Consider the following 12,611-nt stretch of genomic DNA (forward strand, 5'->3'; position numbering starts at 1 on the left):
AAGTCACAGCTTCTTTCTTTCAAAATCTGAGAAGACAAAAAAGTAACAAGGAAACATTTTCCCTATCTATTAACCTTGCTTTTCCCTTCCAGTGGAACTTCCCCCTGCTGATGTTCACCTGGAAAATTGCTCCCGCACTGTGCTGTGGTAACACCGTGGTCATCAAGCCTGCAGAGCAGACACCACTCAGTGCGCTGTATATGGGAGCCCTCATCAAGGAGGTAGGACAAACTGACTCCAGGGCTTTCTTCCACTCCCTCATGTGGAGCCTATGAAGCAGAGCACATAGGCCTGAAGGGTAATACAATACATGGCTTCTTCCAATTTGTGTTTCATAGGCTGGCTTTCCACCTGGAGTTGTCAATATCCTGCCAGGGTATGGGCCAACAGCAGGGGCAGCAATAGCTTCGCACATTGGCATAGACAAGATTGCATTCACAGGCTCCACTGAGGTAAGTACCTGAGAGGCCATGGGCTGAGGGGAAGTCCCATGAGTAAGCAAAGGGGTTGAATGGAGATAAGTGTAGCATGCACTTGTAATCTCCTTGCTGGAGAGGCAGAGATGGCAGGTCTTTGAGGTTGCTTGCCTACCAGCCTTGTCTACTTGCAAGTTTTAGGATGGAAGAGGGTCTGCCTCAACAAAATGAAATAAGGTGTCTGCTTCAGAGAATGACAGACCCTTGAGGTTGTCTTCTGGTACATACATGTGTGCACATACACTTACATAATAAATACATACATAAATGCTGCAAATAGTACCCACAGTGAGTCAACATCCACAGTGAGCACTCAGGCCCCTCAAGGGGCAACACCAGTCTCATTTATAGATCCCCAATGAGTGTGAAAGCAGAGGTGCACACTGACTCTTTCTGAGCTTGTCTGTGTAAAACTACCCCGTAGACTGGGACTCTGGACATTTCTTTTAGTCAAGATATAGGACAGAAGCAAGTAGAGAAGCTGGGAATGTAATCTAGTATATAATAGAGGAAAAGGGGACAGCTTTCCCTTTGCATTTCACCAGGTCCTATGATGCAAGAGGCAGCTGACTGCCTTGTAAGCCATGGGGATGCTGTAGAGCACTGGTCAGCAAAGATTTCTATGAAAGGCCAGACACTTAAGTGTTGGAGCTTTGCAAGCAATACAGTCTCCATTTCATATTCCACTATGCCTAACTAGTACCAAACATGCATCATATATGAATTTACGAGTCAAGCCGAACACAAAACTTTTTTCATAGATGCCAAAATTTGAATCCTGTGTCATTTTTCTACATCAACAAATACCTTATTTTTTCGGATAGTGAAAAATGTAAAAACTGTTTTTATCTAGTAAGTCAAACCAAAAACAGCAAGGCAAATACGAGTTGTAGTTTAGATTCCTGATCATTACGAATCTGTGTTCTGTTGTGTCTTTGATTCAGGTTCAGATGATGAAAAATTTTCAAACTGTTGTTAGAGACTAGATGCTAAAGAGCACCTGCATCTAATTAGGATCGGATCAATAATGGAACTAGAAATGTTGTTGTCACTCTCTGTGAGCTAGCACTGTACCAGAACTGCAGGTATCCTTGTTGGAACCCCGTGGAGGACAGCAGCACTGGATGTGGATCCACAGGGCTGCAGTAGTCAAGCTAAGAGAAACAGTGAGGGCTGTGTCTGTCAGTTAGAGTAGAAAATGGAAAAGAAACAAGTGAAAATGGTTTATAACATGTCTAATATAATATTTTTTAAAAAAATCATTCCAGCCTGTCTCTAAAATTAGTAATTCCATGTTTTACATTCTCTTTGCCTGGTGACATCTATGAGACCTAGTGTATAATTTACATTCATACCACAACTCAGTGTCATTAGCTATATTTCAAGTGTTCTGTAGACCCACGTGGCTGGTGGCCAGCATACCTGCCAGAGAGATCTGGAAATTTCTTAAAGTCAGGTGATGCAAAATTAATGATACTTAGCTAAATGGTCTCTTACTGGTGTTGTCTAGGCTAAATAGACTTGCGTGATAATTTACATTCTCTGTTTCCAAACTTTTATTTGACTTTTACTTACTATCATAATTTTGAAATGTATAGAACATGCAACCCAAAATATGGATGTGAACGGGACATTTTCTTCTGGGTGCACTGAGTCTGTTCCTTTAAAAGTATTTGCTAAAGACTAGCTGCTATAGAGCACCTGCATCCAATTAGGATCCGATTATAAAGCAACATCCACAAAGCAGCCATTGGAAGGAAGTCTGAATTTAAAATGGAGGCAAGAATCTGGCAGGTTTTAACAGAGTCGCAAGAAACTCCATCTTTATCTCATGTGAGGATGGTTGGCAAGAATCCTGAATGAGATACTTTCAAAGAGAATCAACCAGTATCTACAAAGGATTATATACCACAACCAAATAGAAGTTAATCCAGGAATGCAAGGTTGGTTTAATATAGAAAACAATCAATTTACTACTCATATTCCTCAAATAAAAAGCAAAAGCTACATGATCATCTCAGTGGACATAAAAAAGCACTTGACAAAATCTATGTGGCACAGAAACCTAGACACAACTGTTTATAACATTATTATTCCTTGAAGTAGAGATGTCCCAAATGTCTATCAAATGATGGATAAATAAAATGTAATATAGCCACAAGTAGTATATTATACAATAATAAAAAAGAGAATGGAACATACATAATATGAGTCAACTTTGGAACTTAAAGAATGACAAGCTGTATATTTTACAATCATACTTAATTGAGAAATGTCTAGCAAAGGCAAATGTAGACACTGAAAGCAGATTAGTGACTGCTGAGGGCTGAGATGAGTGACTTCGAGTGAATGTGAAATTTCCTGTGGGTTAGTTGTATTTAGATTGCTGTAATCACTGCAGTTGTACAGCTCTGTTAACAAACTAAACTGCCTGGCCCACATACGTCAAAAGGAACATTGTATACGGTATGAAGTGAATCTCAGCAAAGTTGTAGAACGTGAATGATTCCAATGGAGGCTTTAAACTTTGGATATTAATAGTCAACATTGATTGAGCAAATTACTTCTTAATGCCAGCCAAGTGCTTGTCATTCTACCACATGGCCTCAGCAGCCAAAGAAGATGCAGGGACAAGCTTAGGCTATCTGGGAAGGCTAAGTAACTCATCCTGCTGCATGCTAGTAAGTTACAAGGCTGTAAGCCATACCCAGGGCTCTGGTGCCAGACAGTACTGCACTGCTTTCTGACTATAGTCTTGTGCACGCCTCCAGCGCCAGGGTTTGTTGAAATCCAGAATAGCTGGTACCCTCAAAGAGAGTATTTATTGTTTATTTGTTTTATTTTTTCCTGAGAGCTCCAACTACTTTTTTTTTCATTTAATTTTGTTTTTGCTTATTCACTTTATGTCCTTCTCACTGCCCCTCCCTGTCAGCCCCTTCCACAATCCTTCCTCCATCCCCTTCTCTCGGTCAGCCCCTTCCACAATCCTTCCTCCATCCCCTCCTGCCCTTCTCCTCTGAGGGGGGGAGGTTATTTTTTGAAGCAGTATTACTCTGCAGGCCATACTAGCCTCAAACTTATGACAGTCCTACAGCCTTAGCCTAGAAAATTCAAGGAATACAAATTCCCAGCTCTAAAAGAACACAGTTTTTAGATAATGCAGGATTTTCCGTGGAAACTCTTCCATTGCAAGAATCATTTAGAAGTATTTAAATCTGAAAGGCTCTCACCATTGTTCTAATTAATTTTTTCTAAATTTCCAATTCGGATTGCATCTTTAGTACCTCTGTCATGTGATCTGGCAAAAGATCACTTCTCTGCTGTTCTCTGATACAGGAATTAAAGTTTGACCCAAGCTATCCCAAGTCAGTCTCACCAACCTTTCCTGAGCACTGAGTTACCATCCACTACTAGGCTTTGGGGAAGCAGACAGTGAAATGTGTGTAAGGATACCCCACAGGACAGTCTCTAGGTGGCTCTTACAGTGTACCGTGCAAGCTTACACAAAAAAAGTTGCCTGGGCTGTTTCCTTTAAAATTGCACATTTTAAAGATGTGTTCTAATGAGATAGAACCAAAATTCTTCTCATGAAGTTATCTTGTATCTTTTGCATCTACAGAAATTTCACTGTTCAAGACATTTAAACTTGAATAAAGAGCTACTTCATTCAAAAATAAAAACGCATTTTTAAATTAAGAGCATTCCTCCTTTATTTTTGAGATGGTTTATAGAAGAAGTATATTGTTTTATTTTATACATAAAAGTATTTGACAGCATGTATGCATGTGTAACACATACATGCAGTGCTCATAGAGGCCAAAAGAACTGGAGTTATAGATGGTTTTGAGTCACTATGGGGATGCTGGGAACTGAAGAGTTAGGTCCTCTGCAAAAACAGCCAGTGCTCTTAATCACTGAGCCACCTTTCAACCATAAAAATATGTAAGGAAAAGATAATTCTCCCTCTAAGTTCTGTAGTGGCTACTGTCACTTGGGAAGGATTTAGATATACCTTCCTTTTAATGTGAAAATGCAAGTTATGGGACCAAATCGTGAAGGAAACGTGGAAGAAAGGACCCCAGTTCTGGAGACCACTGTGAGTGATGTTTCCTGCCGTTAGTGTATGGTGACACTGGTGTTAGTTACATCTCAAAACCAATCCCACATGCCAAGACCAGAACCTTCCAAAGGTCAGTACTTATCTTTCTGCAGTGTAGGATGGGAGCTAGTGTTTGATGCTCCCTAGCAGTGAGGTGCAGTCTTTGTTCATCTTCCCAGCAGTTCCACTTTTGACAGACATTTAAAGTTCCAAAACTGCAGGTTATATACCAATACATAGACTTTCCCTACTCAATAAAGTCTTTTCAAGATTATGTGGAAAGATGGGGAAGAGTGCTAAACACCACCTTAAAAACTTACTACATCAGATGAGACCTGTCGAGGAATGAGTACATGTTTGATTTCCTAATGTCATCCACACGTGAAGGTTCAGCCTGCCTGCACTGGATCTCATACCCTCAGTGACTGGTGAGCATGGGACCTCTGAGTTCTCGCTGGGATACTTAATCTTTATGGAATACAAAAGTATGTGACAGTAGACAATGGGGATGAGTTTTATCTACTTTGTGGACTGAGAAGGTGAAAGAAACTGGACTGAAGTATTTGGTACGGGCTCTGGTTCTTAGCAAAGTGTCAGTGAAGATGAGCCATCATTGTTTCCTGGGTTTTGTTGTTATTTTTTTGAGACGGAACTCACAATGTAAACCTGGCTGGTCTAGACTTGCTGTAGTTAGAAGCAGGCTGGTAGAGATCCATCTCTTTAGTCCTGAGATTAAAGGCATGTGCCACCACATGCAGCTATTTGCTATTTTGTTTGTTTATTTGGCTGTTTGAGTGTCTTAAGGGAGGTGTAGAGGATTGAGACAGGGTCTTACTGTGTAGCCCTGGCTGTCCTGGAACTTGACTGTGGAGACCCAACTAGCCAGGAACTCCCAGAGATCTGGCTGCTTGAGTCTGTCTCCTGAGTACACCACCACAGCCAGCTTCCTATTTATTTCCAAGTGACATTTACAGGGCGATCTATGCTTAGGAAGGTAAGGTATAAAGAAGGGCCAATAGATTTTCCAAGATACGCGTAAGAACTCATCTTTCTTACTGTGTGATCTTGGCCTCTTTCCTGTCCTGCATTTTTCATAATTGTCAGGCTGTAGTAACTCTGTTAAGGCTTATCTGTGGCTTGGGACATCACATTTGAAAGGTCTACCCATATTGCTTGGCACACTGAAAGATTTCAGTAAACAAGAGTTGAGTGTGAAACCTCCATTTGAAAAGAATGTCTGTCGAAGGCTAGTTCCCAGTCTCCTCTGGCAGCTTCCCTCTCCTTTTGTTTGTTTTGCGGCTTTCATAAATAGTTTACAGATAGTTTTGGCTTCTACTTACTAGTAGCATATGTGTGTTTCTCTTCTGTTTCATGTTTTGGAAGATTGACCAAGTGCTAGCTTGCATAAACTTTTAAAATCCTGTAGGTAAATTAGTGGACTACTTAGAGTGTAGCCCAGGAAGAGATTGGTACCCACTGAACAACTCACTTAGGATTTCTTGCTGTGGTCTAGAGTCAGGGCCACTCTTTCAACCAGGGTTTGCCAAAATGACATTCTGTTACTTAGAAGAAACATGTAACGTAGATAGCATTGCTGTCAGCAGTTGTTCAGGAGCACCTCGCCTGTGGTGCTGGTGGGAACTCATTCAGATTCAGGTTGCTGGACTTCACCCCAGAGCTTCTGGATTAAGTTGGACTTGGCAGTGAGTCTAAGAATTCTCATTTTAATAAACTTTTCTAAGAATTCTTAAACCATGGTCAAGAGTCAGTGGTTTACTTGGATTGGATCAGTTGGGTCACACTCCACATCCACTTAGAACTCCATGATGCTGGGTGTGTTAATCCATGCTGAAACAAGACATTTGTATTTACTAGAAGAGCACCTACATTGTCTTTAGATGCAGTTTCACTGCTGGCCATTCTAACAGGCTCCTCCCAGATGGCCCTGTACCCATGCTGCACAGCGAGAGTGGCTGAGCTCCCGTGCTACGGCTCTTATTTGCAGTGAAAGCCTTGAGTGTTGCCATCCTGGTTGCCAGAAACCACAGGTTATTGGGCACTGATATTTTTTTTGTTTTATTTCTGGTTTTCACTTAACTTCTCTTACTTATCTTGATTATTCTTTTCCCATCAGTCTCTGATTATGTTAAATTTTAATTAACTTATCCCTAATATATCTATTAAACTTTAAAAACTATCACTCCATACCTTAGTCAGGCGCATAGTTTCAATGTAATTATCATGCTAGTTGTCCACAAAGGACAAAAAGAGAGTTATGTGGCACAGTTAACCTATACCATAACTTTCCCTGCTTAATCGATTGTTACTAGATGTATTGAGGCATGCTCTAGGTACAGTAGATCTCACATGTTTACAGTGTACAGCATGGTGAAGCAGGCATGTGAAGCCATCCCCTGGGAGAACAAGCTCAGTCAGAGCACGCAGGCACCACACTCAGAAGTCTTCTCTAATCTCCATCTTTCTCTCATTCCAGTCCCTGCCCTTTTGGGAATTTTCTACTTTTAACTAAATTATTTTCATTTTCTACAAGTTTATATAAATGGGTACAGTATCAATAGCTATTTTCACTCAGAATAATTTAATTTGAGATTGGCTTGTATTGCTGTATTACCTACTAATTCTTACTGTATTTTATTTTATGGATAAATCACAATTTGATTATCCTGACAGCTGTTATTGGACATTTGAGTTGTTTCCAGATTGGGTTTAGTAAAAATAAAAACCTCTGTGAACAATCCATGTATAAACCTTCTCTGCTTCCTCCCCCCACTGTGAGTGTGTGTGAGAGAGAGGGGGGGGTGGTGGGGGAGATCTAGGGATGGACACATGACCACATAACCATGACAGGTTGAAGTTTTGATACCATTTTATATTTCTGTCTGCATAGGAAGTGCTTCCAACTCCACCAGTGTTTGATATTTAATTTAATCCCTTCAGATAGTTAGATGATGTTAATATCAGTGAGGTTTTGTTTAGAATTCTCCACTATTAAGAATATTTTCTTTCATATATCTGCTACAGTGTATTGCCTTTGGTGAGGTTTCTTTTAATGTTTGCTCCTTGGGAAGGGAAGCATTGTTTTCTTACTGTAGAAATCTGAAAGCTCTTTTTATATTCTCGGTCTAAGTCTTAATCCTTTACAGTCTTGTCTCCAGTCTGTGTTCTCGCTAATCGTCCTAACAGTAGCTTTAAGAACAGTCGTTCTTAGCTTTGAGGGGATCCAGTCCAGCAATATTTTATTTTATAGATCAAGCTTTTGACATTATTGCTCTGAGACCTTTGCCTGCCTTAAGAGCTCCTGTTTCTCCCTATGGGGATTTTTGGTTTTGTTTTACATTTAAGATGCACTTTGAGTTGATTCTTTGAGTTAATTGTTTTTTTATGAGATAAAGATTGGAGTTATCTCTTATTAATATGAATGGCTGTAGTTGTCACCACTTCTTGAAAAGATACCCCCTCCACTGGATTACCCTGTGTCTTTCTTAAGCATGAGTATCCATATTTATTTGGTTCTTTCTAGATTGTTCTGTTTTACCTATCTATGTTTTCATTCACCAACACCACATGATTTTGATGGCAACAGCTATATTAAAAACAGGAGACAATACACCAGTAACTAAGCGCTCACTCTTATAAGGTGGAGACAGTCTGTAGGAAAGACAGATGGAGGGGCAGTGTGGTGATTTGAATAAGATGGCACCCATAAGCGCATATATTTGAATGCTTAGTCACTAGGGAGTGGGATTATTTTAAAAGATTAGAAAGATTGGGGATATCCTTGTTGAAGGAGGTGTGTCACTGGAGACAGGCTCTGAGGTTTCAAAAACCCATGCCAGGCTCAGTTTCTTCCTCTTTCTGCTGCTTGTAGATCAGGCTGTAGCTCTTAGCTCTGCTCCAGTGCCATGTGTGCTTCCATACTGGACTGCCTTGATGATAATGGACTAAGCCTCTGAAACTCTAAGCCAGCTCGAGCTGAATTCTTTTATGGGGGTTGTCTTGGTTATAATGTCTCTTCACAGCAATAGAAAACCCACTAAGATAAGGAAGAAGTCAAGAGAGTTTGGGAAGGAGAATCTGGTAGAAGGAGACTTGTAACATGCTTGGTTGGTAAGAACATGTACCGTAGTGAGAACCATACTCTAGTGTGCATTGTTCAACTAACTTTTTCCAGTGGAGTATATATTTGATATTTCTCAAGGGAGGCTTCCATTCATTCAGAGGGGAACCAGTTGTGTGTCTTTTGAAGTATCTTCATGTTTTTAATCTAGAATGACATCAGTGGCAAATGTCAGAGGACTTTATCTAGAACATGAAAATCAAGTTGTGACTGTTCATAGTGATAGTGAGCAAGTGGAGGATGCTCACAGGCAGACACGTGATTACAGCATCCTTATCCACTCTGCCTGGTACTTTTTATTCATCCATCTATTATTCTTTTTAACTTTTTTGGTTACTTGGAAATCACAGAATCTTGTAGATCAAACATGTCACTTAAAAGTAGATTTGATCATAGCTTCTGTTAGAATTGCTCTAGGGAGAAGGAACCTATTGACATATTACAAAACATCTGCAATGGTCTGAAACAAGAAACTTAGTTGAAGTGGCTGCCTTCCATTTTACTTCAGCAACAGCCTTTAGAAAGCAAACAGTACTCAGATTAAAGATAGGATTGGCTTCTCTTTATGCAGCTAAACACATAAGCAATATGTGTAAATATTTAATAAGTGAATATGAAAGGCTTCTTATAAACACAGAATCAATAAACATCCTCAACAAAGTACGGGAAGACAGTTGGCATTTTGCTTGATATAATGTATTTTTTTTCATTCAGTTAGATTAACAAACCGTGATTTCATCATTAGTCAACAAGATAGTAGGAAGACCATCAAAGCAAACTACAGGAGAGTCCAGATTGATCTGTGCCAAGCCAATGTTTGTAGCTAGCAGCTGTGTTACCACTAATGCTAATTCACGCAGTGGGGTTCTCCTTTCATTTCCCTAGTGGGGTAACTATCCTGTCCTATGATGCAGACCCATTCCTGCTGCTGGAGTGATGAATCAGGTCAGCTCTTCTCCTGCTCTCCTCAGCCCTTGTAGGTAGTTTGGGTTTGGGGGCAGTTTTAGCTGCTTTTTTTTTAACAGCAAGGTGGCCTTTTCCTAAGGTTGTACAGAATCCTGTAGTGAATCAAAGGATTTTTAATGAAAAAAATTTACCAGTTTGATATGATAAAATGTTCAAATGTACAGGTTTTTAATTTTTTAGCTTTTCTTTTTAAAAATTCTTAAGTCATGAATGTGAAGGAATAAGAGGAAGTGTGATTCTGCCTCTTCTGGGTGGGGTGCTCTGGTTTCCTGTCTCATGCTAAAGCAAGGATTCTGCTGTAGGCTCTCTCCAGGCTGAAGCTGAATGACCAAATCCTAAGAAGTCTGTCCCTTTGGCTCAGCTAGTTGGTGGGACATGCACCTTTCTGATTTGAGTAAATAATTCAAGCTTCTTCCTATTAAAGTAAAGTAAGAAATCAGACCTTGAGTTTTTCTTATTTATTTGAAAAAAGGATGGCAAAGTGGAACAGCCAGGTGATTTACACTAAGCTGATCATAAGATCCTGTGCATACCTGTCAGATTCACATAGCAGAGGGGCCTTAATCACAGCACATCGAGAGAAGAGGACTTACCACAGGGAGGCATGGTAGCAAGGGCTTTAAGCTCTTGTTAGCATTCTAGGTCCAGTCCGTGTTCTGTCAGTTCATGGGTACCAGTCACTAAGTCATTTCTAAACCTCTTCGAGTCCTGTTTTCTTCCAACTATAAAATGTAGCAATAACTCTTGCCTCTCCTAATTGCTGTGAAGATTAAAATAGTGTGTGTGAAGACAAACAGCATATAAGAAGCACTCAGTCAACAGTTAACATTAAATGGAGCCATGGTGACAGACAAAAGCTGTCCTGCAAGATGGGTTTTGGCTTGCTTTGTTTTTGACACCCCTCTCCCAAGTTCTTTTGTAGTTTTGGGAATTGAACCTGGGTCTTTGCAAATGTTACTGCTACTGAGCTATGTCTCCATGATTCTTACTGGTAGTAGTACACTTGAATACTCTTGGGATCTTTTGAAAAACAGCCACAGCTATGTGCCCTCAAGCATCAGCTATGTACACTTTCAAGGTAGAGCGCAGACACAGAAAAGGCTCTGAGTGTCTGAGTTTCCTAGGTACAGACAGTCTTCCAATTGTGTAGCCATTCCCTGCATATGAGGTGAGGCTAAAAAATCAGAAAGAAGAGTGCCCAAGTCCATGTTGACTGTAAGCTCAGGCTAGGATGGACTTCCCACAGTTCTCACCTCTGTTGCCCTCACTTCCAGAGTTTTCATGAGTAGCTAGGCTTACTGACTCAGCAAATGTGACTGAAAATTATACATGTACACTCACTCACACACTCACATGCACACACACACACACACACACACACACACACACGTGCACATGCATGAACAAATCAAACAGAGCCCCTGAACGGACAAGTTTAGTCTAGTGAGGAAGGCCCACAGCTGGTAAGTAAGTACAGGGTGAGAGTTATGGGCAAAGCACAGTGGGATGGGAGGAGAAGGAGCCAAGCTCTGTGGGAAAGGTGGGAGAGAAAGCTCGATACTCAGAGGAGGTGCCCAGAGGGAAATCTGCAAGGAGTTTATCAAGTAAGCCAAGAGACGAAAGCCTTGCCAGGCAAAAGAAGCAGTTTGTTCAAAGACCCAGAGGATGCTCCAGGAAGAGCGTGTGGTTTTGTGGGGGGTCTGGTGGTCAGTGAGCAGTGGTGAGGATCGTGGGAACAAAGGCCAGAAACATATTCATGGTTGTACTGATTTTCATAGTCTGCCTTTCACAGATAGTGCTTTGAAATTGCTGTTACCACGGGAAAGTTGCCTTGATTCTTTCTGTTTCTTTCTGTTGAAAATTGAACAGATTAATATGGTTTATTTCTTGGTATTTCAAGACAAAAATGCTTACTTGGTGTATTTTTTGCCATTCCTATTTCCATCTCATCTGGAACCAGGAAGTGCAGCTCTGAGAACTTAGAAGGAAGGGGGAGAAGCAGGGTCGGAGACTTAGGGTTCAGTTTAAGAAATGAGCATATGCTCAAGAAAGTTGGTATCTTCAGAAGGTGGGTGAGATCTTTTGTACAGTTCTGTTCCCTGTTTCTTAAAAGACACCTTACCTCTGAGAAGGGGCCTACTTTTATTAAGATAAATAATTCATGAAAAAGTTTATGCAACTTCAGAAACTGTAGAGAGCAAACACCTTATATGAAAATGGCCTTGAAAAAGCCTTTTGTGTTCTTTTGTGGTTGTTGTTCTGGATAACAAATTATTTTCTTTGTTGAGAGCCAAATTACCTTCCCTTTACTGCCACATTGCTGTGAAGAGGAAGGATTCCGGAGTGCTGCGGCTCTCCACTCCTCAAACAGGGTTGGGAGGCAGAGTTGGTCTGTGCCAGCAATCCTGCTGAGAATTAGCCCAGTTTTACATGTCTGTGGGAACCCCCTCACTACCCGTGCCTGCTTGGGGTACAGAGATAGAGCTAGAGTCTCTGCAGGGAGTGCGGCCTTAGGAAACAACGTGATAGGACACTATCGCTTACTCTTTCATAAAGAGGGCTGTGTGGGGAAACTCAAAACAGACCTGCTTTTCTACTGCTCTGAGCAGCTGTGGTGCTCTTGGGAAATGCCACTTCTGCTCCTTACAGCAAGAAAAACAGTCTCTGAGTGAGTACAGGCCCCAGGAGTCCCATCTGTCCTTTTAACTCCAGTTAACCAGACTGCTAAGGGATGAATTTGCTGCTTGGGTTGAGCTTTCATTCTTCAACTGAAGAGGCTGAAACTAGGGAAGGGAGCAGTTTCAAACTGAACAAACTGAAGGCTGTTAGGAGCAGGGACACTTTATAGTGGCCAGGATTCTTCTCTTCTCTTTTCTCTTCTTCTCCTCCTCTCCTCTCCTCTCCTCTCCTCTCCTCTCCTCTCCTCTCCTCT

The 12,611-nt window shown here is 41.0% G+C and overlaps 1 protein-coding gene across 1 annotated transcript in view; it reads left to right on the top strand.

The window, feature by feature from the left end:
- Aldh1a2 (aldehyde dehydrogenase 1 family member A2) overlaps positions 1 to 12,611 on the top strand; it is a 76,709-nt gene that overhangs the window by 46,889 nt on the left and 17,209 nt on the right. The window contains exons 6-7 of the mRNA XM_028771378.1: positions 93 to 221; positions 339 to 452. Of these exons, the coding sequence (XP_028627211.1) occupies positions 93 to 221; positions 339 to 452 (243 nt within the window). The remainder of the gene's footprint in view (positions 1 to 92; positions 222 to 338; positions 453 to 12,611) is intronic.

Source organism: Grammomys surdaster, unplaced genomic scaffold (assembly GCF_004785775.1).
Source record: "Grammomys surdaster isolate TR1022 unplaced genomic scaffold, NIH_TR_1.0 206, whole genome shotgun sequence".
Classification (NCBI taxonomy): Eukaryota; Metazoa; Chordata; class Mammalia; order Rodentia; family Muridae; genus Grammomys; species Grammomys surdaster.